The sequence below is a fragment of the Channa argus genome, chromosome 8, assembly GCF_033026475.1.
Source record: "Channa argus isolate prfri chromosome 8, Channa argus male v1.0, whole genome shotgun sequence".
NCBI classification, from domain to species: domain Eukaryota; kingdom Metazoa; phylum Chordata; class Actinopteri; order Anabantiformes; family Channidae; genus Channa; species Channa argus.
In genome coordinates, this window is record NC_090204.1 from 3,872,584 (window position 1) to 3,899,562 (window position 26,979).

General features: G+C 40.3%; 1 protein-coding gene across 1 annotated transcript in view; it reads right to left on the bottom strand.

The window, feature by feature from the left end:
* Positions 1–3,750: 3,750 nt before the first annotated feature.
* Positions 3,751–26,979, bottom strand: part of oca2 (oculocutaneous albinism II) — a 41,150-nt gene continuing 17,921 nt past the window's right edge. Inside the window, exons 15-24 of the mRNA XM_067514589.1 lie at positions 24,617–24,749; positions 22,884–23,031; positions 22,314–22,371; positions 22,045–22,153; positions 17,891–18,018; positions 17,267–17,326; positions 16,466–16,570; positions 14,713–14,806; positions 13,904–13,997; positions 3,751–4,728 (exon numbers count right to left, since the gene is read on the bottom strand). Of these exons, the coding sequence (XP_067370690.1) occupies positions 4,641–4,728; positions 13,904–13,997; positions 14,713–14,806; positions 16,466–16,570; positions 17,267–17,326; positions 17,891–18,018; positions 22,045–22,153; positions 22,314–22,371; positions 22,884–23,031; positions 24,617–24,749 (1,017 nt within the window). The 3' untranslated portion in view covers positions 3,751–4,640. The remainder of the gene's footprint in view (positions 4,729–13,903; positions 13,998–14,712; positions 14,807–16,465; positions 16,571–17,266; positions 17,327–17,890; positions 18,019–22,044; positions 22,154–22,313; positions 22,372–22,883; positions 23,032–24,616; positions 24,750–26,979) is intronic.

Genomic DNA, 26,979 nt, shown 5'->3' on the forward strand with positions numbered 1-26,979 from the left:
TTTTACCATAGGTTGGATATGAAGAGAAATAGAGAAGGAGTTATGTGTTATGTTTGTGAGGAATGTTCTAAAGGTGAAAACAGTATCAGACAGGTTGATGAGTCTGAAGCTGGAAATTGAAGGCATGATGTTCAATGTTGTTAGTGGTTAAGCCCCGAAGGTATGATGTCAGTTGGAAGAGAAGGAGAAATTGTGGAGTGAGTTAGATTAAGTGATGCAGAGCATCCCCAGAGGTGAGCGAGTGGTGATTGGTTCAGATTTCAGTGGACATGTAGGTGAAGGGAACAGAGGGGATGTGATGGGCAAGTTTGGTGGGATCAGGACTGAAGGACAGATGGACAGATTGTGGTAGACTTTGCAAAGAGGATGGAAATGGCTGTAGTGATAACTTTCTTCCAGAAGAGGCAGGAACATAGGGTGACGTCTAAGAGCAGAGGTAGAAGCACACAGGTGGACGACATCTTGTGTAGACGTTGTAATCTGAAAGGCATCAGTGACTGCAAAGTATTGGTAGGGGAGAGTGTAGCCAGACAACACAGGATGGTGGTTTGTAAAATGACTCTGGTGGTGAGGAAGATAAAGAGGACAAAGGCAGAGCAGAGGACGAAGTGGTGGAAGTTAAAAAAGGAAGAATGCTGTGTAGTTTTCAGGGAGGAGCTGAGACAGACTCTGGGTGGTTTGGAGGTTCTTCCAGATGACTGGAACACTACAGTTAATTTGATCAGGGAGACAGGTAGGAGGGTACTCAGAGTGTGTCATCTGGAAAGAGGAAAGTGGACAAGGACACTTGGTGGTGGAACGAGGAACTTCAGGAGTGTACACAGAGAAAGAGGTTAGCTAAGAAGAAGTGGGACACAGAGAGGACTGAAGACAGTAGACAGGAGTACAGGGAGATGCAGTGTAAGGTGAAGGTAGAGGTGGCAAAGGCCAAACAAAGAGCATATGAGGACTTGTATGCTAAGTTGGACACTAAGGAGGGAGAGGTGGATTTGTACAGGTTGGTGAGACAAAGAGATAGAGATGGGAAGGATGTGCAGCAGGTTAGTGTGATTAAAGATAAGGATGGAAATGTATTGACAGGTGCCAGGAGTGTGATAAGAAGATGGAAGGAGAACTTTGAAGAGTCGGTGAATGAGGAAAATGAAAGAGAACGAAGAGTAGAAGAAGTGAGATTAGTAAGAGTGAAGTGAGGAGGACGTTGAAGAGGATGAAGAGTGGAAAGCCAGTTGGTCCTGATGACATACCTGTGGAGGTATGGAAGTGTCTAGGAGAGGTGGCAGTGGAGTTTCTGACTAGTTTGTTTAACAAGATCTTGGAGAGTGAGAGGATGCTCGAGGACTGGAGGAGAAGTGTACTGGTGCCCATTTTTAAGAACAAGGGAGATGTGCAGAGCTGTGGCAACTACAGAGGAATAAAGCTGATGAGCCAAACAATGAAGTTGTGGGAAAGAGTAGTGGAAGCTCTGCTAAGGGCTAAGGTGAACATTTGTGAGCAGTAATATTGTTTAATGCCTAGAAAGAGTCCAACAGATACAGTATTTGCTTTGATGCTGATGGAGAAGTACAGAGAAGGTCATAGGGAGTTGCATTGTGTCTTCGTAGATTTAGAGAAAGCATATGACAGGGTGCCGAGAGAGGAGCTGGGGTATTGTATGAGGACGTCTGGAGCGGCAGAGAAGTATGTTAGAGTGGTGCAGGACATGTATGAGAGCTGTAAGACAGTGGTGAGGTTTGCTGTAGGTGTGATAGAGGAGTTCAAGGTGGAGGTGGGTCTGCATCAAGGATCGGCTTACTTTGGGACTGACGAGGATGGACAGGATCAGGAATGAGGACATCAGAGGGACAGCTCATGTTAGATGTGTTGGAGATAAAGTCACAGAGGCCAGATTGTAGTGGTTTGGACATGTTCAGGGGAGAGACTGTGAATATATCGGTAGAAGGATGCTGAGGTCGGAGCTGCCAGGCAGGAGGTCTAGAGGAAGACCAAAGAGGAGATTTATGAATGTAGTGAGAGAGGACATGAAGTTAGTTGGTGTGAGAGAAGAGGATGCAGATGACAGGGTTAGATGGAGGCACATGATTGACTGTGGTGACCCCTGAAAGGGAACAGCTGAAAGGAAAAGAAGAAGGTAGTCAAAGATTGACATCAATATACGTCATGCTGAGCATACATTCAGCTGTGAGGGTGTGAGTCAATGCTGGACCCCTGTTTGCCCCTGGACATGTTGGAAATAAGCCAATTCTGGCACATTTGTTCAGTTCATTTACAGTAATTAAACAGGAGCATACAACATAAAATGCAAAGTGCAGATGAAGATTTTAAAATTTCTCGTCCTCATATTAATAACAGTATTCCCACTTGGCTGAGGGAGACCCACAATGTCCCTGAAAATCTCCGTTCTAGACCAAATGGTTGAAGTGCGAAGTTGAAATTGTGTACAGTACAGTTTCATGTGCGGAAGAAAAGGTCTTCAAACATAAGGAAGAGGTTCTCAGTTCGCAGCCATGAACGACTCTGACTCTTGGAACATATTAAATATATTAATGATTTACAACGATGCAAAAATCTTAAGTGTCTTTAATTAAGTGGGTGCTAATTATTACTATGAGCCAGATCATGGGTGTGTAATGACAACATAGTGGATAACAAATATATGTAATGTAACAAATGTTGGGCTGCTGTGCTCCCTGGGGTTTAATATGTGAGACAACAGACCTACAAAAGCTACATCCCACATCAGTCTGTGTAGTTAGGTTCAGTTGGCCTAGAGCCTGACTCATTATACAGGACACACAAGTCAGTTTTACTCTTAGTCACTGTTAATAAGTGGGGTAAGTGTTGAGCTGTGAATGTGCCAGGACAACACCAGAGAAAACACGGGGAAGTGCAGGAATCCTTTCCATAGAACTGGCAAAGGTATCTTCCTGTTGGTGAACAGGAAGTGTTCACTAAGGTGTACTGGAATGAAAATGACAGCAAATATCATATTAGTCAGTGGGTTCATCTGTCATTCATGCCAAAGATAAAAAAAAGTATTAAGAACTTGAAAAAAGATTGCAGACTGGGCCTCGTCACTGTGTGTATACTGGCCTCCATTATGTACCATGATCTTGGCAGAGGTTGTTGTTGTTTTTTTTCTCACTGCACAAGCTGTTCATTCAGTCTTTAATCCTTTCTGCATCCAAGATGAAATCCACCCTCGGTTGTCACAGATACTGTCCCAGTAATTGTTTTATCTCGGTGTTGTGAAACATGGTTGTTGAGTGGAATAAAAGTTTTAGTTTTTTTAACAGTCTCAGTGAAAGAAAGATAACAGTCGTTGTTAATCCTGTTCAAATTAGTTCAGTATGACAGTCACAAGTACATGTAGACCGGTAATGCTTCAATCAACAAGTTATTTCAAAAAACTACCTACTGAAAAAAACACTATTATTGTAATAAAAAAACTTCTACAACTGTAAAGTAAGTGAGTAATTTACATGAGGTTGGTGTAAAAAAAAAAATCAGTACATCTTTCATTAACCTGCCCCTGCCTGTTAAAGACTGGTCTGTTTCACAGTTTGGAGGATTCCAAAGTTGAGGCGACACTGATGACATCATCACTGGGGTTATTTTCTCTCTCTCTCTACAGAGAGTTTCTCTATAGCCACAGAAACCAGTCCAGCTGTTTTCTTGCCCTAAGTGCGCCTTGACAAAAATGAATGGAGTTGCCCTTTAATTAATGATCAAACAAACAAAATAAAATCCAGTAGCATCACAAGTTTTATTGTTCATGTTGATCTCGATCTGCAAGTTTAAACTTTTGAAAACAGATCACACTGAGGTTGTTGAGCTGTACAATAAATAGTAGGAAGTAGTTTTAACCCGGACAAGGTAAGAATTTGTTTATTACATGAGAGACTATTTAGACGATTACAGCTTTTCTACAATACTGTCTACTGGACTACCTGAATTTACAACAGATCAATATGTGGCCATTACTACTCCTCTTACCACTAATACTACCATACAGTACAACGGTTAGGTAAGGGTTTTATTTAATCGTGTAGTATTTTCCAATTTAATGCGTGGTCTTTTTTTTTTTTTTTTGAAGACTCAGATTCAGGGCATTAAAATCTGGGAATCTAGCAACGAAATATTAGACACAAACCGTTAGAAAATCCCTTTCTCTGGGTCTTAAAATTCCTTTACAAATGCAACACAAGTAAACCATGGATGAAATGAGTGCCCTAGACAAAGTCTCTAAAAGCAAACCAATGTTTAAAGAAATGATTTGCTTTTTGTAAACAGACCACATAGATTTCCAGTTTGACATCAGAGACGATAGCTGAATTCGCTTACACCAGATAATCCCACTGAGGCAGTAGCACCATGTACCCACTATGGAGTAGGACCATTGTTTCATTTTTTGGCCAGCACTCCTGTAAATTCTGGTCCCTGATGGTCTACACTTTAATCAGAGAAAACTTTTAAATACTTTGAAAAATATGACTGCAATTCTTAAAACAGTGCTTGTAATCTGATAAATTAATCAGGTTTACACATTGTATTACAGCGAGCTGAGTAAGTACAGAGAGGTCAGATGCACACATGCACTCGCAAACACAGAGTCACACAGCGTCTTTGGCTCCATACGTGGATTACATGTTCCATCCAAGTCCGATGTGGGTGGCCAGCAGGTAGCACATGGCGATCATGCATGTCATTATCATCATGGGGAATCCTAACCTGTGGGAAAATGGAAAATGTTAGTATGGTGGTTTGGACCTGCTATGCTGACCAGGAAAATTGCCATCATTAATGGAGCTGTGAATTCTGAGATGTACGAGCAAATTCTACAGGAAATTGTGAAGCTAAATGGAGCAAGACAATGACCCTAACACACAAGTTATTGGACCAACGGATGGTTAAATCAAAGAAAATAATGTTTTGGAATGGCCTAAAGTTCGGACCTTAATCCTTTAGAAAAACTGTGGAAGGAACTAAAGGAGGCAGCTCCTTTTAAAGCTGATGTACACGGCTGATAAATGTGACTGCACAACATGTCAAGGTTTATTTTTGGGGAAGTCTGTTCAGTTTTTGGGAAAATCTGGTCACAATTTAGGTCACACTTAAACAGAAATAGAGGTTTGGCAAACTTTGAAGAAAAGCATGTACTTTATCCAGATCATAAGGGATTTTTTTCTTTCATCCTTTTTGACATGGGCATGAATTGAACTTCACCTTTAAGCATAAATAATGATTAACTGTAATTTGCACAGTTAAAACATGTTACCACACTTCAGATTAAACCAATGGAAAAGCAGCCAATGCTGCACCAGGTCATGCACACAGCAGCTGTCTGCTTAGAGCTGACCTGACATTCACCCAGAACCAAATTTCAGGACCAGAAGAACATTACAATCTATGAGAAATAAATGGTCATTTTGGCAGGCAGGTGTCCTCATATTTAAACAGAATTCTCTTTGAACAGACCAATTGCCTAATTTCAAGGTAAAAACTTTTACAAAAGTTCAGCAAGATATTTGCTCTTACATCTCCGCTTTTTCTTCGACTGTCTAGTTTCTACAGTCTGCTTCTTTTTAGGAAACTTATTTCATGGTTTTTGACAGGCAGTCAAATTATTCATTTGCGAAAATGTCTTGGCCAGTGGAACTGATTCTTATTCTGATATGTGACACAGTCCTGAGCCCCGCAGGGAACCTCTCTCTTCACTCAGCTCACTGCACAGAAAGATCAGGGCTGCAAAGCTTCGATGGAGCTGGTAAAAAGTCAGTGTCATGCTCATGGACATCTCAGCCTGCAGGTAAAAATTTGTCTTCCTTCTCGCTAACTACCCCGCTGCTCCCAGGAACAAGCAATTAGAGGCAGGTTTGCATATTATTTACCAATTAAAATTTGCAACCTCTTTGCCATTCTCACTGAAATTTATTTACATTGTACATTCACAATCATCACTGCCATTAAAGAAGCAGTTACTATTTGTTTTGGGTTTTTTTTTTATTTTTTATTTTTTTACAATTTTTACTATTTTTACTCCTGAATTAGCATCATCAGTTTCAAATGTGACCTCCAGAACTAAAGATAGTTTATCATTTGGATGTCTCCCATGTCCTAGTATATGGACACATGGCAGCTCTAAGGGCCAGAGATCTGTTTGCCCCCCGGTCTGTGACACAGATCAGTGGCTGGAGGACAAAACGAGAAAAGAAATCGCATGTACAATTAGTGCTCCAAGAAATGTTCTCAAAGCAGCAAAAGAGTAATTAAAATGATGGTACCGCCACCCCCCCCCCCCCCCCCCCCAAAAAAAAATAAGAGTACTTGTATCATTAAAATATCATTTAGAGCAGATGCTGCCTAATAGTAACACGGTGCAGTTTGAGATGTGATGCAATAAATAAGTCAGCAGTAAATAAAGCAGAAAATTCCTACTGCCGCCACAGCTCACACTGATCATTGTTCACATCATTGTTCATAAGCTCTGCTACCCGCCTACGAAGATTAATGAAAATATGATAACAACCTTTTTTTTTCTAATGCATGGCCAATTACTTTGATGAAGCATTACAACAAGAGGGTGAGGGATAATTGGCAGTTTGTTTGAGAGACAAACAACACAACACAGACAACCAAAACTACACCGTTGGCCATAAAGTTGGAATCATTTTGTTTTCAGACGAATTCCTCTTTTTAATTTCGGGTTTATTTTGACTGTGGTATGTTTGGAGGAGATAGGTCAATCTTTAAAAAACAGAAAGTGTTTAATGTCCAAGGACCACACTTATTTAAAAAGCTATTCTATCATATTTTTTGTTGTTGTTGTAACTGCTCTCTCTGTCTTATATAAGGTCTTTTGACTCAGAAGCCATTTGAAAGTACCACTGTAGGGTGACCTTTCAGAACACGCCAAGTATTTCATTCTCTGCACAGGAAGTAGACAAAAGCATGCAGAGAGACTTTGAATTGAGTAGTAAATTGTGCATGTGTGTTCATGTTTGCCAATTATGTGTCATTGTATTAATTTTCATTACGACAACTATTTCCTCATTCAAATGAGTACAATTATGCCATTTCCATTTAATATGCATGGGGAAATGTCAAATTAGTACTTGAACTAAGGATTAATGAGGTTAGTCAAGCACTAAGGCTCATTAATAATAATTCACATACGACATGGTGATGCATTCAAAATTAAAACCATGACAAACTGTCTGAGTAGCCAGTTAAACTAAGTCACAAAGGTCACAGTGATCATTTTTATTTACACATCAAAGGTTTAATCAGGGGATAAATCGTGAGGAAAAGCTCCACCAAAGTATCTTCTCCTCATTGGCTACATTAAGAAGATCTGTATTTCAGGATTTATCTCTAAGCATCAGACTACTGCCTTTATCTTTAGAGGTGTATCCTACTAATAACATACCAGATACTGAAATGGAGAAAATGGCTCCTGTTAGCATTGAGACTATTACAATGAAATCCATAATTGCACATTTGGCAGTAGGTTTAGCACAAAGACCAGTAATGTTTCAAGTGGTACTGACCAGTGTTGCGATCACTTAGATAAAGTTATATATCACAGACAGGCAACAGCTCATTGGCATTAAAGAATAACTTTGTCATTTTCTAAATAAATCCATCCTCATTAAAAATAAGAAGTGGGGTTTTTAGATAACAAAGAAGCTTCTCTAGATATTACAGTGTAGAGGAGTAGATGAGACTTCTTGTTGGTTTTAGTGGAGATTGTTGAAACATATGATGCTTTACTAATTCCTTTAAAATCTTTGTCACTCATCTCCCATCTGAAGGTGTTCCGCTGGGTGCATTGCTTCATCCACTCCTCTTCATCTTCTACTGTACATGTCCCCTCAGTGTTTTCATCTATACTCCTACTGCTATCCCAGTGATGTCTGATCACCACAATCCCACCATACCCCACCGTGTAATGAAATAAAATTGTGAAGAAAGTAAATAAAAAAACTGAACTGTGACAAATCTCATCATCAGTGGTGCCAACATCTGCGTCCACACCACAAACTCCATCTCTCTCACCTCACACCCCTCCAATCTGAGTAATTTTCAATACAATACCATGGCTTCCTGTACAACAGTGGCAAAATGTTGGCATCAAACTTCAACCGTAGTGAAATATGCTATTTTTGCAAAAGACGTGCAGTTTCAAATTAAAATGTGGCAAATTTACCTATTAACAGTATTCACCTACTGTTAAATTTAGGACCTGTAGAGCCATCTTATATGTAACTATTTGGCTCTTTGTCTCACCTACTTGGAAAAGGAAGACAAACATTAATTTTAATGTTAATAAAACAACTTTTAAGATCAGAACTAAAAAATCTTGGCTGACTATCTTGGATGACATGTTTGGCTTAAGCTGCTGGAGTGTGAATTTCTCCAACAGAGTCCAACCGACCAGGACAGAGCTTCTTAGTGTGGGCTGTTATAGCATCCAGACCCTCCTCCCACACAGTGTAGAAATGCCCCCCAGTGCATATGATAGACGGAAATGAGGCTTTTTTTTTATATATACATAGCTTGTAGCTGCTTTTCACACAGTATGCTATTGAAGACTAACCACAGAAATAATCACGAGAATGAAAGAAAAAATCTTTTACTTTAAAAATCACATACTATATTCCAGCTGTGTGAGTCTCTCAGTTGTTTTCCTTTGTTGTCCATAATGGCTCTAGATGGCTGAGGAGGAAAAAACTGCTCCACACTGAACTAGACTCCTTCTATTAGCGTACCACCAGTCGGCAGGTTCAGCCTCTGATTATTAGACAGTTTTCCCCAACATTTCAGACCAATAAACAATAGCAGTCACTCACAGAATAAAAGACACTGTAAATGCTGTGGAGCACTCCAGACCCTGGTAGTAATGCAGCATTTAGCAGAGCGAATGGAAGCAACGTATGGTGTGTATTGATTTGTAGCAGTAGCATAAAGTTCACTCCATACTGTGCTATTGAGCTGGTACAATCCTTTCTGTGCATGTCATGTACAATGACATTTCAATACACCAAATACAATACACATAATATGTAAACATGGTAAAATTGGTTTTACAAGGTCAAACCCTTTGGATACAGTAGGTCATTAGCAGAAGATCACTCTGAGTGCATCTTTGTGAAATGACTGTCCACTCAAGTTGGATGGAAAGCGCGATCTCCAACTGTTATCATAATCAGACAGGCTGAGGTCACCGCCACACAAGTGAGTCCCTTTCTGCTGAGCAGTACAATTTCCCCATCACAGACACAGCATGAGGGGATAGAGGGCAGATGAAAAAGTTGCCATAAAAGAGCATCGAAAGGGAACAAGGTTCACCTTGTCTAAAAACTCCCATCGTACCTTGTGATCTCTCACATTGATTTAATTGCATATGATGGACACTCTTTGAAACTATTGATGCAATCTCAGAGTCTTTCTTTAGATAAATCCTGTGACGGCTGTGTGCTTGACACAGGGAGGCAGTGCAGCGCTTGACTTGCGTTATTCAATTAGCAACATAATCTGCAAGATGCACAATTGTGACTCTTTAGGCTGGAGAGACTAGATAGATTTTTATTCTGACTTTGTGTACGTTTTTTGGTCCTGATAAAAATGCAAGTTAGACAGTCCAAGAACAATCTTTGGTTCGGGGACCACGGTTCCAGTACAGGTCCCTGCAGAGGGCTGTATGAATGGGGATATTAATTCTGTCACACGATGTGACAAAAGGAGGCAGCACAGGGCGAGAAGCTGAATAATGGTCTTGTCTTTTAAGTTCGCTCAGATTATTAAACGTCATTTAATTCAGAGCCTGTTTGTTCACTGGTGGTCAGTGTGCAGAGACTGATGGATAAGCAGCTCAAATAATATGCAACTGCAAATTGGTACAGCGTGGTTATTAAATTTGGCATTGTTTACATGTCCTTCAAGACTGACGGCGGAAATCCAGACAACAGCAGAGTTTCATTATGTTGGCCTGTATGTGCCCCGTCATTATCCTCACAGTTCAATGGTAAGATTAGAAACAATAGCACATTAAAAACCATTTACTCAAGTACAATGCTGAGGTATAGCAGTGGACTTGAGTTTTGACATTATATACTTCTTAAACTTACTTGAATTATCTTTATGTTGTGCTTTTTACTTGATATTGAGCAACAGACACTGTTTTTTATTTTTTCTTATTTTTTATTTTTTGGTATGGGTAGGTACGGGCAGATAAGCCTGTAAAAAGCAATGCTTGACTGGCTCGTCACCAGTCTCTGGTCTTTTCAGAGTTGTTAGCGTTTCTACTAAAGAGACATTTCTCCTCTAAACTTTTCAATCATCCACACCCAAAACTATTAGTAGTAACAGACATTGAAGTCAAGCACTGCAGAATTGCCTAAACTCAAGCAAGAATTTTGAGGAATGAAGTGGAAGTAGTATTTCTTTAAAATAATGTTTTATATTTTCAAATTAAAATTAAAATTTTGTTACTGCCATAATTTCTGAAGATAGACTTGAAATGTAATACTGAAAGCATAAGTTGAATGAATAAAATTATGCAAGTTTATTCAACCAATAATTTCAGATTTACTTGTCAAAGTGTCTCTGGGCAAGACATTGAACCCCCAAAAGCCCGTTCCCATCCCCACCTGTATAGTGCTGGTCCAAGCCTGCTAGCAATTGGGGAGGGTTGCGTCAGGAAGGTCATCCGGCATAAAAAAAATAAAAAAAAAACTGTGCCAAATCAACATGTGGACAATGATCCACTGTGGCGCCCTTGAACTCACGGGATAAGTCGAAAGGACCAAAAAAATAAAATAAAATTTAACAAATTATTTCCAGTTCATGCAGAAACAAAACTTCAGTTTCAGTAGACTTTGCAGGATGCATTACTGGAGACTTAAAACTCTTCGTTCGTATTTTGAAACTTTCAAAACAACTTGGACTATTCACTTTCACCTATTTAAAAACTAAAATGATTTAAGGCACCAAGTTTTCCTAGTAAAATCAACTAATTTTGCTGTAGAGTGCATGAAGATACTATGGCAGGTTTTCACACTGAAGAGACGAACACCAGCAGTAGCTCAAACACTGGGAGGCTGGACTGTACGATAAATATAGAAGAGGTGCTTTTTCCATGGCCCCAGGTTAATGGTTTCAGCAGAGGAGGCTGATCAGTGCCTAGAGGCAAGAAGGATGCAGTAGGGAAATACCAACTAACTGCTGAGTTATTCAGAGCCACACATGTTCCTTTGTGATGATCTATCAAAAAGGCATTCATTTCCCGGTGAACTCATCTGAGTCCAGGATTTAGTTAGACTCAGGTGACAGGAGTCAGAGAAAGACCTTCCTCCCTCTTACCTGTCTCTGTGAACAGCTGTGACCCCTGCCACTAACAGCCAATTACAGAAACTGCTTTAGCCGAGAGCAATGCTTCCATCCAGGAACTGTAAACACAGCTACAGTGAGACCGATTTGACCAGGTGCAAGTGTTCTTATCCATTTCAGTGAAATCCTATGAAGACAATGTTGCATCTTCAGCCCTGTAACAAATTTGACAACTTACAATGACTCTGATGCATCCACCACCAATACTGAGAAGGTAGCGGGAAATAATAAAAAGATAATCGTGAAAATGCTTAATAGGCAGCCGCAGTTTTTGAATTCTCTCACTAACATCACCCACAATCTCACAAACTGTCCCCTGCTCCTTGTGATCAGAAATCAAGATTGACAAAAGCCTTCTGGAGACAGCTATGAGTTCAGAGCAATCTACTGTGGACAACTTTCTCAGTCTGTTTTGATCATTTCTCCGATCAGAAAAAAAAATTCAGAACTACTGGTTCAACCTCCACATCATCTGGTCACTTGTGTGCAGCATTTCGGACACTTCTCGTGCTTTTGATCAAACTGCAAAAGCTTTGGCACATTATGGAGAACTAGCTGTTGTTTCCTACACGTCGAACCTCTGTTGCTCTCCAACTGTCTTGTTGATCAAATGTATTCTACTGGGTCTCTGCTGTATAGTCCCACCTCCCAAACATCTAAGCATTAGTTCATAGTTCAAAAGCCAATACGTGCAAAATAGCTGAACATGTTGTGATTAGCTGTCATGCATGTCACGAACGTTCAACTGACAAGCACGTGAACACACAACACGACACAGTGTTACAATTTCTGCAGAAAGAACAGAGGAATGCTTCAACTGCTGGAAAGAGGAAGAAGAGGAGTGAGGCTCTGTGATGGTTTTCTGTCTCAATGACAGTAAAAACATTGTACTCACAGTAGGCAAGGCATGATTATCTTCCCTCATCTCCCCACTGGCCTGTGCTCACTTCATGCTTAAAGTAATAAACAGCAGAGGACAGAACAGGCCGATTGCACCAGAGAAATGAAGTGACAATGGGGGTCACACTTGCTCGGACAAGGCACAAATTGCCAATCTAATATAGTCTGTACAGTAATGTTAAACTTTGCACTGGTAAAATGTCTATATATCATACAGAAAGAGTGCAGCCTGTGTATTTTGAATTATAGTCATCACACCTTCGCCATAGTTTACATCAGTAAATACAAGGTACTGACAACATAACTCAGCATTCTGACTCTCATTCTGATCACCTGATCACCACTTCACCTCTTATGTCTTGTTGTAAACAAATGTCTGTACTCAACCCAGTTTGATGCAAACCCGGGCTGAACATAAAAAATTGATCAACTCCAATATAATTTTGTTTACAGAACGACATCCCACGAAACCCCACTAGAAATGGCATCGCTCTTCTTCATAAGTACAGTAAATACAGTGCAGTACACCGACACCAGCAGACCCCTGAACCCAAATAATACAGACTCATATTTATCCTGCTGCCAACATTACTGACCACTTCCATCTTTCCAACCAGCTACTTGCAAAGTGTATTTTGCCTTATGTCGCCAGAATAAAACCTATTAGTGAGCAGGTGGTAACTTGGGAAGCGGTCTACTTACTATTCTGCTTGAGATCTAATGACATTTTTCGCCATTCACTTGGGTTTTATTTTAAAAGCCATCAGAGGGTTCTCCAATCACGCTCTCCACAAGTGTTACGAGCTTCATCAGTCACGCATATGTTTGACTGTTTATTCTTTTTATAACTCAGTCAGTGAGTTTTTCCAAAAATTATTTGTTCCCCCAGACCAGGATGTTTCCTGGAGTTAAATCACTGACAGACATTACTGCTATTTTCCTAAGCAGGTCAATTTAAAAACCCTTTTTCTGGTTTTCTCCGACCAGCTTGCAACCCTAATTCAATGAACAGGGTCCACGTTTATCAAGATCATCCCAATTTCCAAAATGTTTGGTTCTAAACGATCCCGTCTGTTGCACGGCGGCATTTTTTTCCCTGTTCCAAAAAGAAATTCGATTAGAAAAACACTGCTTTCTGAGCACATCACACAAACAAATGTCAAAAATGATTGCTTCAATAGACTTTATGTTTCTCCGAGTTACCAATCCTCTTTGGAATCACTCTGCCTGAACAGCATCTGCTCAGGTTAGCACTCCTCTGGAGCTCCTCCAAGTTAGAAAAGTTCATAAATTGCCTTTATTCCTGTCCCTAAACAATAAGAGGTTTTTAATCCCTACTTTGAGAAGCTTGATGAAAACAGGCTCTGATTTGTATTTCTCTTGGGGTTTCTCTGAATGTTCTGAGGCAACACAACACACATTATTGGCTTCTACTACTGTAACATATGATGGACATTAATGTGTAAATACCCCTTCAGGAAGAATAGCCTATGGTACAGGATTCACAGTAAAGCCTGACATTACCCTAAGAGTTCAACTAAAAATAAAACCAGATTTTAAAAGCAGGCTGATTATGCCCTGATTCATATGTCATGTGCAATGAAAGTGAGCTTACTTGAAGAACTCCATGAAGGAAAAGCCGTAGCCGTGCTGCTCAGCAATTCCTGCACACACAACATTGGCTGATGCTCCAATCAATGTGCCATTTCCTGAAGAAAACAACATGTAGGAAAACTGATTTATTTAGGTCTCAATTGAAATATAAGTATAAAGAGGATGAGCATGATAATAAAACACACATATTCAGCACTTTTGCACTGCGACAATAATTAATCATTCATTGTCTTGATCATCTTCCAGCTTTCTCTCAGCCTTAATCCAATATAACGTTTTACTATTTTTAATCTACTGTAGTCAACATTTTGAGAGTCAGTGTGCGTATCCATCCTGCTGTTTAATATTGCTGACATCTGAAATGGTGTCAGCGTGGGGATGAGCTGGGTGGTGGCAACATCATACAGCCAATCGATAGAGACCTGTCACAGTGCAGCAGATTAAATTGAAACACTATGACAGTTCTCGCTCTGTCTTGTGTCCTTCCCACCCAAACAGAGCCATGCTGTGCTGGAGCGCAGGCCGCTGGGATGTGGTTGAGCCTGAATGAGGCAGGCTTTAAAGGCCTTGGGCACCTCACACAGACAACAGAGCACCCCCTCACAGAAAGACACATCTGTACAAAGTGTGTTTGTCACCTGAAGCATATGACAACTCCTTCTGGCCCATCGATAAAGATCCAGACCTTTATACAGGGATAAACTAAACTAGTCCCTGGTGGCTATAGGGGACTCTGACAGGGGTTGTTGTGTGTATTTTATTTTTGAGTCTATACTTTATTAGACAAAGAGAATAAAGAGAGTGGGTTACCCCCAAGACAGGCTCCCATAGCCAAGGCAAAGATGAGAGGCTTCACTGGCAGGTTCACATCTGCGTCCTGACTCAGGTTGATGAGAACTGGAATCTGTGAGTAGAGAGAGATACTGAAAATGAATGAAAGTATCAGCTGTTTTAGTTTGGGGACACTCGTGACCATCTATGTTTCAAACTTTCCAATCTCCATATACATAGACAAGCAGAAACACTCCATATGTGGTATGATGGTTTTATCTGATGAGTCAGACCATATCCCACCATGACGGCAGAACGGTGTGTAATCAACCGTGTCCCCGCATTTGATGTTTTATGGATTATTTTCTGCATCATTTTAAAACATTCCTGCATGTTCTGCGAGTATGAGAAAAACATTAATGCTTTCATGTGCAGCCCAGCAGAGAATTTTCCATTGGTTCCTGCTGGTAAAACCAGATGCTACATGACTGAGTACTGCTGTGCATATCACTTTTCCAAACCACACTGACAGAGCATGTGTACACTAAAAATAGCCTTAAATCAATCAAAATGTCTGCCCCTGCTTGGGAAAGCAAACCTGCACTGAGTCTGCACAGGGACAGTGAGTAAAAAAAAAACAAATATTATAACGTAATTATGAAATAGTTTAGATTTGGTTGGAAAACGAAAACGAGAACGCAAATGAGCATAATTCACAAAATATCAAGCTACATACTGAAAAAGGCAGCGCTTGTAAATCCATTCATCCGTTACTTTTAATACTGTGAAAGGGAAAAACAACTCCCTTCTTTATCTTCCGTCTATTGTGACAATTAAGATGTGCTCTGATCAGCTGTGGAGTCTTTTTGTTTTGGCAGAACAACACTTGCATGGACCAGAAAACATGAAAAGAACATACACTGGTGGAGGGCTGACTGGTCCAAAATCTGATGGTTTAATTCATGCGAGCAGCGTTTCATTCTGTCAAGGCGACATTTTCTTTTTCTCACTGTCACTCTAATTGAGCACACAGGCATCCTCCTGACACATTGATCTCTGTATAATCTATTCATTTGAAGCTCAACAGACAGCTGACAACAAAAGTGGTTAAGTCAAAGTTGGTAACATAGTAAAACATTAAATATATTTCTGGCCACAAAGCAAAAAAAGCAGTGACTGAATTTCTATAATAATCTTTCTGTGATACCTAAAGATAATAGTTGGTGAATGGGAGGAGGTAGTTTGAAAATCTGGCTGTCTGTCTGTCTGCTTATCATAGCACACGGTGTTTTTGTTCACGTTATTTTTACAGGTCATTTTACTGTATTTTTGCAGCAACTCACAGGCATCACAATTGCTAGCAGGTTACCAGTAGTTACTAGTCTGACTAACTGGAGCAACTTAAGAGTTCCGTGTCTTGACGAAGGGCACAGGGGACAAATGGACAACACAAGCTGGGAATGCACCCAAGTGAACTTTTGCAAGTTGCTTGAAATTACGCATTTTATATTAGCAACTAACTGCAAAGATGATTTATGGTTAATAATTGGGTATTTTGTGATGTTTAACTGTAACAAAAATACAGCAAAGGATAACAAGGCCAAACTTTCACATTGGGAGTTAACTGTACGGAGGTGAACAAATCTTGGTCCACAGTGACACCTGCTTTTAATTGACTCATTTAAAGTCCAGTGCTCCACCACTTCATGTAATCTCAGTATGACTCACTGAACTGTTCTTCACAAAAATACAATGGAGGGTGAAATTCAAACATCACCCTGACACCTCTTACCATGGTGGCAGTGAAAGGAATGTTGTCAATGAGAGAAGAAGCCAGAGCAGAGACCCACATCACCAAGATAATAGCTATGGCCAAGCGCTGGTCTTCTGGCACCGCCTGAGAGGGGAGATAATAAGAGGGACAGATTACTGCTTCTTTCATTGCCACTCAGGTGCACATGCCTCCCATCAGCTTGTCACTGATTTAGATCAAACACACCAATTGTGTTCAACCTTTGACACAAACTTTGGGTGAAGCTGTTTAAATGTGTGACATGTGGCAGTGGTATCTCTGAGCTCTGCCGTGCACACACAGCATTGCTAATCATCCACATGTGATAAGCCTGATGTCCTGTTTTTGCTGGTATGCTTGGCCTGGTTGACCTCTACTTGTATCCAGAGAGAAAGGCCACACAATGCCACCCAGCATGTAGTCCATTGTTTTGGTGACACAGAGCGGGTCAGAATCCATAAATAGCAGACCGCTTGTCATGTGTAATTATTTTACACAGAGGCCATCGGTCTAAACACAAGCTGACGTACCTATTACTGGTGCAATTCTCTACTCAGATATACCTTGCTTGCCTTGCACACAGGCAAGACTATGGGTGGAAATTACCTCAGGATTCTTTCAACCACTGACAAGAATCAGATGCAAACAAAAATAATTTACGCCAGAGCTGCGCAGATCAAAAGGCGTCAATATGCGTGATATGTAATATCCTGTCACCTGTGCTGATAACCAGTTATGTCAGTTGCATTCAGTCCTGAGAGATGACTGCTAAGGTTGAGAAGCAGAGGAGAAAAAACTCACTTTTATAAGCTGTGCTGTCTGTTCACCGATATAATCGATGAGCTGCAGTTGGGCTAAAGCCTGAAAAATAAAGAGGAGAAGATTAATATGAAAAAACATCAGAAAGAGAATTTGTTATAAGTAGGATTAAACCAGTGGGAGAAAAAAAATAGTTTTTTTATTTAGTGACCATTAAATAGACAAAGGTACAACTATACTTTTGTCATTACTAACACAGAGAAAATAAAATGTTCACCCGCTAGTGGTTATTCCTTAAGAGGAGTGCGTTATAACACTGCACAGTATTTAATACATGCAACAAATTGTTTTTCCACTATAGAAGAGGAAGGAAACAGCAAAGCAGTTATCTTACACTTAGAGGGCGCAGCTGACTGACAAACTGAATCTCTGCTGTGTACTGTCAACACATAAAAGCACTAATCCTTTTTCTTTTTTTCTTTTTTTTTTGTGACAGAGCAGAATCCAGCAAAATCTGTGTGCATTTGTATTTGTGTTTGTTAGCAACAGAAACAAGGTGATATTTGGCAATAGTTTGTGATTTTTACTGTTTGGAGATTTAAATCTCTTGAAAAAATATAAACAGGCTTTTTATAAAGTGCCAGATATATGAGTTGCCTATTATACCTCCATTAAAACAAAGAGGCCAGCGAAGAACAGTAATGTGGCCCACTCCACCCGATGCAAGATGATCTCAAAATCCTGGATGTCAGCCAGAACCAAAAGCCACAGCGCACCCAGGATAGCAATCCAACCTGAGAGGAAGAGAGAACAGGAAACACAACCTGACATCTCCCTTTACAACAAGGACCACACTTTCAACTTTATTTTATTTATATAGCGCCAATTTACAACAAAGTCATCTCAAGGCACTTTACAGAATAAAGTCCAGACTACACAAGTATGTAGAAGCAACCCAACAAATCCCCCTTGAGCAAGCCCTAGGCAACAGTGGAGAGGAAAAACTCCCTTTAATGGGAGAAACCTCCAGCAGAACCAGGCTCAGGGTGGGTGGCCATCTGCCTTGACCGGTTGGGGTGAGTGGAAAGTGGAGAAAGAAAAGAAAAGAGCAACGAAAAGCAACAACAAAAAGCAACAACAAAACAACAAGAAAAGCAACAACAAAACAACAAAAAAGCAACAACAAAACAACAAAAAAGCAACAACAAAGCATCGTACAGGTTGTAGGATATAGAATTAATGGTATACAGTGGTGACAAGTAAATGTATAGAGAAAAGCTAGTTCAGGTTGAGTGAGCAGTTTAACTATAAGCTTTATCAAAAAGGAAGGTTTTAAGCCTAGTCTTAAAAGTAGAGAGGGTGTCTGCTCCCCGAATTTGGATTGGAAGCTGGTTCCACAGGAGAGGAGCTTGATAGCTAAAGGCTCTGCCTCCCATTCTACTTTTGCAAACTCTGGGAACCACAAGTAGGCCTGTATTTTGGGATCGAAGTGGTCTAATCGGGCGATACAGAACTATGAGATCTTTTAAATATGATGGAGCTTGACCATTAAGAGCTTTGTATGTAAGGAGGAGGGTTTTGAACTCTATTCTAGATTTTATGGGAAGCCAATGAAGAGAAGCTAGTGAAGGTGAAATATGATCTCTCTTTCCTAATCCAGTCAGCACTCTTGCTGCAGCATTTTGGATTAATTGAAGGCTTTTTAGGGAGTTATTAGGACACCCCAGAAGTAGGGAATTACAGTAGTCCAACCTAGAAGTAACAAATGCATGGACCAGTTTTTCGGCATCACTTTGAGACAGGATGCTTCTAATTTTAGCAATGTTCCGTAGGTGGAAGAAGGCTGTTCTAGAGATTTGTCTTATATGTGACGTAAATGCCAAATCCTGGTCAAAAATAACTCCAAGGTTCCTCACCGCAGTACTGGAGGCCAAAGTTATGTCATCTAAAGTAACTATATTGTTAGACAGCATATTTCTCATGTTTTTAGGCCCAAAGAGGATGATTTCAGTTTTGTCTGAATTTAGAAGTAGGAAATTGTAGGACATCCAGGTCTTTATGTCTTTTAGACATGCTTCAAGTTTGACTAATTGGTTAGTATCTTCTGGTTTCACAGATAAATAGAGCTGGGTATCATCTGCATAGCAGTGGAAGTTTATGGAATGTTTCCTAATAATTTTGCCTAAAGGTGACATGTACAGATTAAAAAGTATTGGTCCTAACACAGAGCCCTGTGGAACTCCATAGCTAACTTTGGTGCATAAAGAAGAGTCATCATTAACATGAACAAGTTGGAATCTGTCTGACAGATAAGATTTAAACCAATGTAATGTGGTTCCTTTAATCACACTCACATTCATAAAACCACTATTATGGTCTCCATCAGCAGACACAGAGCCCAGTGTAAGCTCAGGTTTCCAGGGGTTTGACACCAAAAGGCATATCATTCACCGCCTTTTCAGAGTAATATAAAAGATGAATATAAATGAAATGATGTTCAAAAAGTGCAGCAGCGCCGGTTTTACCTTTGTGTCCTTTACATCTGTAATCCAGCAGCTGTACTGATCTTTGTTGCTCAGTATAAATCAATTGTCAAAAAATACCTAAAACAAATGTTTATCTAGAAGTGAAATAGTCTGAACGAGCAGAGCATGTGAAGTTGTAATTGTTAGAAATGAAAAAGGAGATAAAGTGTTTGCTTTTTCTTGGTGGGTTTGATGAAGTGCTAATTATTACCACAAATGTCATTTCAACACATTCTAGTCTAGAGGACAAAAGTTGGCACCAGCCTGCTGATATTTACAATTATGGAGTGTTTTTGAAAGGGGGGAGAGTGTGCATCCATTTGGAGAAAATTTGATTAAACAGGTGAGCAACCGTAATTGCCTTGGCCGGGGCCTTTGGGGAAATAATTTCCCAACTGATGGGAATTAGCGAAGAAAGAAGAGCATTGAAAGGATCCACAAAAAGAGTAACAGAGGGAAGATTGGAGCCAAAGAGGCTGATAGGAGGAACAAGACTCAATATTCCTGCAGGTTACCCACATTCAGAACCTGCTAAGTTTCCTACAGACGTATGAGAGTCTGTAGTTTTATTGGATTTTCTATTTCTCTGTCCAGGCTCCATATGCTAGTTAACAACATTGACGCTAAAAATGTATTGCAAATCAATAAAAATGTCAGGAAGGTTACTCGGTAACGCAGGATAAGCAATCCATTAATCTTTACTACTGTAGGTTCTATGATTCATTTAAGCATTAGAAGACAAAAAATGTGGACACCAGCCCCACTACACTGCTATTCCCTGGGGATGTCAGCGGAACAGGGTCAGGACCAATAAGCGGCAGATAACAAACACAAAGAGCTCTCCAATTAAAAAGAGCTTTTAGGCAAGTCTGAGCAGTTTATGGTAGACTCATCTATCATACCCAGACAACAGTGTCTGCGCCTGGAAACGCGCTGTGAAAAATGTCTCATCGCTGTCATCTCCACAGAGCACAGCAATGAAACACAAACCCAAAAGATGAAGAGATTTGTGGGCTGTGAGTTTGTTTAAGTATGCGGTGTGATAAGATTTTATAAAAACTCTGATGTTTCAGGTATATTTTCTGTCTCCAAATAAATGTAAAAGTTGGATTTTAAGCAAAGTCATGACACTTAAGAAAGAATATGTTTCTATCTGTCAATTAGAAGAAGTTTCCTGAGCATTTTTCAGACTTTCACAGCGACACTTCACAGCTGATTTCGGCATAGGGATCTATAACAATTCATCCAAACCAAAAGGATCATATGACCAGGTAATGGTCAGACTGAAATGAAATCTTACCATGTGATGATAATGTAATTTTAATGAGGCTCAATTTGTAAAACACCTGAGTAGAGTGTATGAGTAGAGCGGCTTGCAGCAGTAGTCAACCCTGACTGTGACCTGCATCCATTAATGAGAGTCGTGTTTGGACAGGCGCCTGTCCCTCCACAGAGACAGAAAACATGCTGCCATGGGGTCATTCCCATTTAATAAATGCCACAGAGAGGTAACCTGAGCCGCGTCTGTAATTAACTGAGCATGTTTTGTGAGTGAGTGGCCTGAGCAGCGAGGAAACTAAGATGACAGCCCTCTTCATTTACAGACAGTGTTAGCGTTAATGAGATGCTGTTAGGGTCAAACATCAAGGACACCACAAACAGACAAGATACAATCCTCAACATAAAGAACATGTCCAGATTTGCTAACATGCCTTAAATATGCAAGCAACCCAGATTCACAGCTTTGGCTTGTTTATTTCTGGAAGATTGTGATTCTTTCATCAGCTGATAGGCCTCAGATGACTGATACATCTTCTGTACAGGTGTCTCCAGCAGCATTTATAACCCCACAGTGACTTTACGTTAGTTTTACAGTCGAAGTCGATGTGCGATTTGAAACTGGTGGCTTTTTATTTCAGATCTACTTTGTGTTGTTTGCGTGTAATTCAGGATTATTCTGCCTCCTGTAACATTGTCTAGAAACTTTACTTTTAAAAAGAAAGGTCACATATTGTATCAAAATGCATGAATGATCAAAAGTATCTATTGTAAATTCTCGTGAACATTATTCATCTACAAAGCTTTGGAATTGCGGCGGATGAATAGATGTAATGTAATGGGTCTAAATGCAGCTCAGTATCCATGTAATTTGTTGGTTGCATTTGCTAGTCAGCCCATTATTTGGGCTCATTTCAAATGCAAGGACAGAGGAAGCTCAGTTTCATAATTACATGACAGAACCTATAACCAGCGCAGCCTGTAAAAACAGCAGTAATGAGATAGCGCTGCACTTACCGAGGTCGAGATGAATGCTGGGAATGAAGGAGTTGAGAAAGAAGACAAAGATCACCACACCAAGGACGGACACACACTTCACTAAAAGAACCTTGTCAGTAATTCTGTGCTGTGGAGGAGGAAAACATAGTCTTTCTGAATACGAGGAAAAAATGATTTTATCATGTGACTGACAGTATTTGTCTTAAGTGAACTTTCAATGGCCAGTCCAACTTCATCAGTGCATCACAGTCAAATGAACATGTCTGAGGGGAGGTGGGAAATCTTACCTTCTTTTGCAGTTCTTGAATATTTTGCTCCCAGTTTTTGTCCTCCTGAGAAATTTGTCTGTTTGGACACAGCAGCATGAAAATCGTATATTAAGAAACGGATAACAACCAATTATAGTATAATGACTTTCTTGATTATCCCAAATATTTCAGTTAAATCACAGAAAATTGTGCTTTTTGTTTTGTATTAACAAAACTGGGCTTAGAACCATGGCTGTGCTATAATTTCTGTGTTTGTTGAGAGATCAATGGGACAATGAAGAAACTATTCTTAGACCCCCGGATCTTTTTCCTTTCTCCATCATTTGAATAAAAACTGCTAAATACAATGTTGCGTTTTAACTTAACTTTGCTTTAATTGCCATAAATTACATGGGGCATTGCACCAACAACGTTATGATAACCACTGAATTCTTTGTCTCGTTCACACAATAATAATGTCCTTCCCACATGAATAGAACTGTAGGCAGCAGTAAATGTGGGCTGCTCTTTGAAGAGGTGAAAAATGTAACTGTAGAGAAAACGTGCTTCTGTGATCAGTAACAAATGTCTTTGTAACAATCTTTTAACCTTTGGAAGGTTTTCATCATCTTGCGCAGAAGACTCTCCAGATTGAGGACTTTTTGCATCAGGAGGCATTTCACAGCTGTCTCCTCTCGGCTGGCGGGGTTTATACGCTGAGCTGTCTGCCTCCAAACCAGGATCTCATGCTTGAGTTCTGGAGAAGCAGAGCAGGGGAGAAAGTCACCTATTTAATGTCTGTTAAGCGCATGGACTACGCAGTCAATATGTGTGTATGATGGCACATTCGGTGGGGAAGCGCCTACAGCAGAGGCTATATGAGGATATTAAGATGTTTTCAGTCAATATGTTGTGAGCTCACATACAGAGACTAATGCAACCAGAGGCACATTGACCAGTTTGGGAAGAGCCAGCGCTGATGCGGAGCTGGAGTCTGAGGGAGCTGGACGCCTGTGTAGATATCAGTAGGTGTCTTCCTTTTTCAGGAAGGTTGCTAGGTGACCTTAATAGGATCTAGCTGGTCAATGAAAAAAAATTCCTGTAAGCGAATCTGAACAATTACCAGTCATGGCAGGGGCTTTGAGCTCTTTTAACTGCATGCTCTCCGTGGTACGCCAGGCTGGCAGGAGAAGCGGAAACTCCACAGGGTGGGATTTACAGATGGGCACTGGACGGTCACCACATTGATCAGCAGCAGTTTCCTTCAATCTCAGTGAGACAGTACAGCTCCAATCAGTCGGTCTTCCTCACGCCTTTGATGGCAGTAGTGTGGTAATAACTGGGTAGCTTGGCTGTCTATGTTTTAATGATCCCCTGCAGAAATTCTCTTAGAGGTTGCAGACTGCAGGAAACAGTGATAAGGTGACTGTGTCTCTGCTAGAATTTTCACAAAAGTATTAGTTTTATTAGTTTGGCGATTATCTATATCTCTGGGGTCTCTTATGCAACTACGGTAGCGCAAATAGATTGGTGGATGGAAGACGCAATTTCTGTCCAAACTAAATGCACACTGTAGTTTTTACTCCTATTACATAATCGCACTCCTCTGGACAATAACCCAGGACTTGAGGAATGGCCAGATAAATTTCCCATCTGTTAATGGATAATTAAGAAGATATGTGAAAGAACTGCAGCGTAACAGATCAACTGAGCGGTCTATAAAATTATCAGTGGTAACAATGAAACCAAGACGGGAGTCGTGTGCTGCATTCAGCTACGTTTTCACTGCCAGCTAATCAAAGCCAACAGCTGAACATTAGAGAAAAGGTGATTTCTGAGATGAGCCATGTGGTGTCTGGGACACTGGCTGAGTCACCGTACACTCAAGGGAACACAGCTGCTGAAAACGGCAAAGGTGAATGATAACTTAAACTTAGCCTATCACCATGATACTTTAATGAAACTAATTAAACACAATTAGCTTTGAAAATAAGAATAGTAGTTGTATCCCTAGTTATATTAACTTAACATTGTATCTTGGCTGCAGAGATCCTTTTTTCATTTTCTCTTCTCATAATCCAGATGGAGATGATGGGGTATCCGATGAGAAGTTACAGGGCTAAGGCCGTAATCATTTTGCTGCAACCAGGGTACAGCTTCATGACACACAATAATAATGTCAGCTTTATGACAACATGATAATCCCTCTCCACAAGCACCCCGGGGAACAACAATTCCAACAAATAAAGTTGATGTACTAAAGGATTTGAGGAAAGACCAAATTATTAAGCAAAACATCATAACCTCTGACACTGTGTTTGTGAACGAACATCAGCACTCACCTACAATTTCAATAGACTCTTTGTTGTAGAGTTTTTTGTTCCAGTAAAGCATCCGCAGAATAGGAAATGAGGTGAACAGGACAAGACATATTCCAAGGAACATGTAGCCTGTGAAACTGGCAAAATCGATCCCCTGTAAGACACAGAAGAACAATCTGTTAGACAACATCAAACACCAAAAAGAGAAGCAAATGTGCCCTTTGTTCAGACAACGAGCAACATGTCACACTTGCATATTTGAGCCTGAGCAAATGTCAAAAAAGCGAAGAATTTTATCGTTGCACACTAAAGCGAGATGATAAATGTATTGTTGTTGTAGGGACTTCACAGATGCTTCCACCTGATTTTTCCTACACTCTACTCCACCCAAGGACCGTCCGCTAACTGGGAGCACAGTAACTGGAACTAATGGTGGAATTTTATCACTCAAAGTGGGACAAAAGCTCTTGTAACATTAGATTAGACTGACATGTGGGTCACCGTTGCTTCACCTTAGTCTGTGCATTCGTTGCTAATTGAGTATGTTGTTTGTTGATTGTGACTTTCTTTTGTGTTTAGTGTGACATTTGCTCCTTCTGATGATAAAAGAAGAAATGTACAAGATGAATGTATTTATGTTATTATGTTAGGTTTAGGTTTATGTTTGCATCCTCTTACAAATGTAACCTCAAACTAATTCAGCTACTACAAATGTTTATTGACAGAACGGTTTAGTGATGTAAACTAATGACACTTATATTAGTGCATACCCCTTAATAAATCTACCAAAATGTATCTTTATTAATTTCTGATTTCTGAACATTTGTACTAACTGTGAATTAGATGTGAAGTTGCCCCCAGCTGGGTATGAGACAGATCTGCAGAGCCTGCACCTGCACCTATACACACCTACATTTTGGGTGGTGTGTAACACAATTCAGCCACAATATTATTACCGCCTGGTTGTGTTGAGTTTGTTTTAGACAAGGTGTCAGCATGAAGAAATGTAATGCTGGCCATGATTGAGAGGTGTTGCTCCCGTGCTTAGAGCCCAGGCACCAGGCATCCTTAAAGCGCAGCCCTTTATCCAAGATTTGCTCTTCCTCCCTCACCTTTGGCTTCCCTGAAATGCCAATCCACAAAAGTAGTGAGATGTCAGATGGTCACACACCATGTTGTGGGGGTGAACACAGATCCACGAAGCACTCCTCTGGCATGTTGCCCATCTTACTTTCTAAAAAATAGCGCACCCCGGCTGAGGATGTCCTCAAAACTGAGACCAAATCCTTTACAAAGACACCATTTTATCAGATTGGAAATGTGTCCTTGTCTGCCATCATCCACAGTGCACACTGTCTCTAAATGAAAAAGCCTTTCATTTAAAGCCTGTGACTGATTCATTCTGGGTTCTTTTTTGTTTGGTTTGGTTTGGTTTTGTTTTACTTGCACAGTGTGGAGTTTAAAGATTTAAACTACAGATATATACAGTACTATTAAAATGTTTATTAGTGACATTTAAACAAAAACTCTTCATTTCTGGTTCAGCATCTGGTTTAGCAGTACACTAGAGATCAAAAACATTAGCATAAGATTTTTTTTTAGTGGCAAGATACAAGATGGCATGAAGATGAAAACATAAAGATGAGCTTTATGTTTTCTGTTATTATGTATCTCCATGGACAGCTGTACATTGTGACCTCAGTGTCTATATTTCAGACCTACTGTCACTGACTCTTCTTCCTGGTTGGAGGAGATCCACTGCACAGAGTCACAGCCACTGCCCCTCACTGACATTACATTATACCAGATTATGTATGTGCCGTGCTACTTTGTGCTGAAACAAATCAAAGACAAGGACACTGTGATGAGGACAGAATCACCTAAACACACACTTCACAGCTGTGCCATTCTCACTGCACTATCTCTGGATTTCCCCTAAACATTCCCACTGACACAAACAACAAGCATGCCAACCAACAAACAAACAGGCAAGCAAACCATGCATGCACACAGAAGCCGCCCTTATCAGAGGCCAGACGTGACTGAATGAGTACGCCACTCTGTCCCTGCAGTACTGTCACCTGGGAAATGGAGCCAAGACAAACTGGACACCACGCTAAGGGACTCTGGTGTGGCATACTGTATACAGGAGGAGACCACATACTGTCACACCCACAAATGCTAAAATGTCACACGCAGTGAACAGGGTCACATCAAGCACCCGTCTTCTTATGATGTAGCAGTATGACCCCCTGAGCCCCCCCTGAGGAGTGAAGGTTACGAAGAGAACCCACATATTAGCGGCTGAGTGAAATGTCCGCCCCGCTGTTGACTAAAATCACAGTGTGAACAACAGAAGACAACATGTCTCTGAATATATTTTT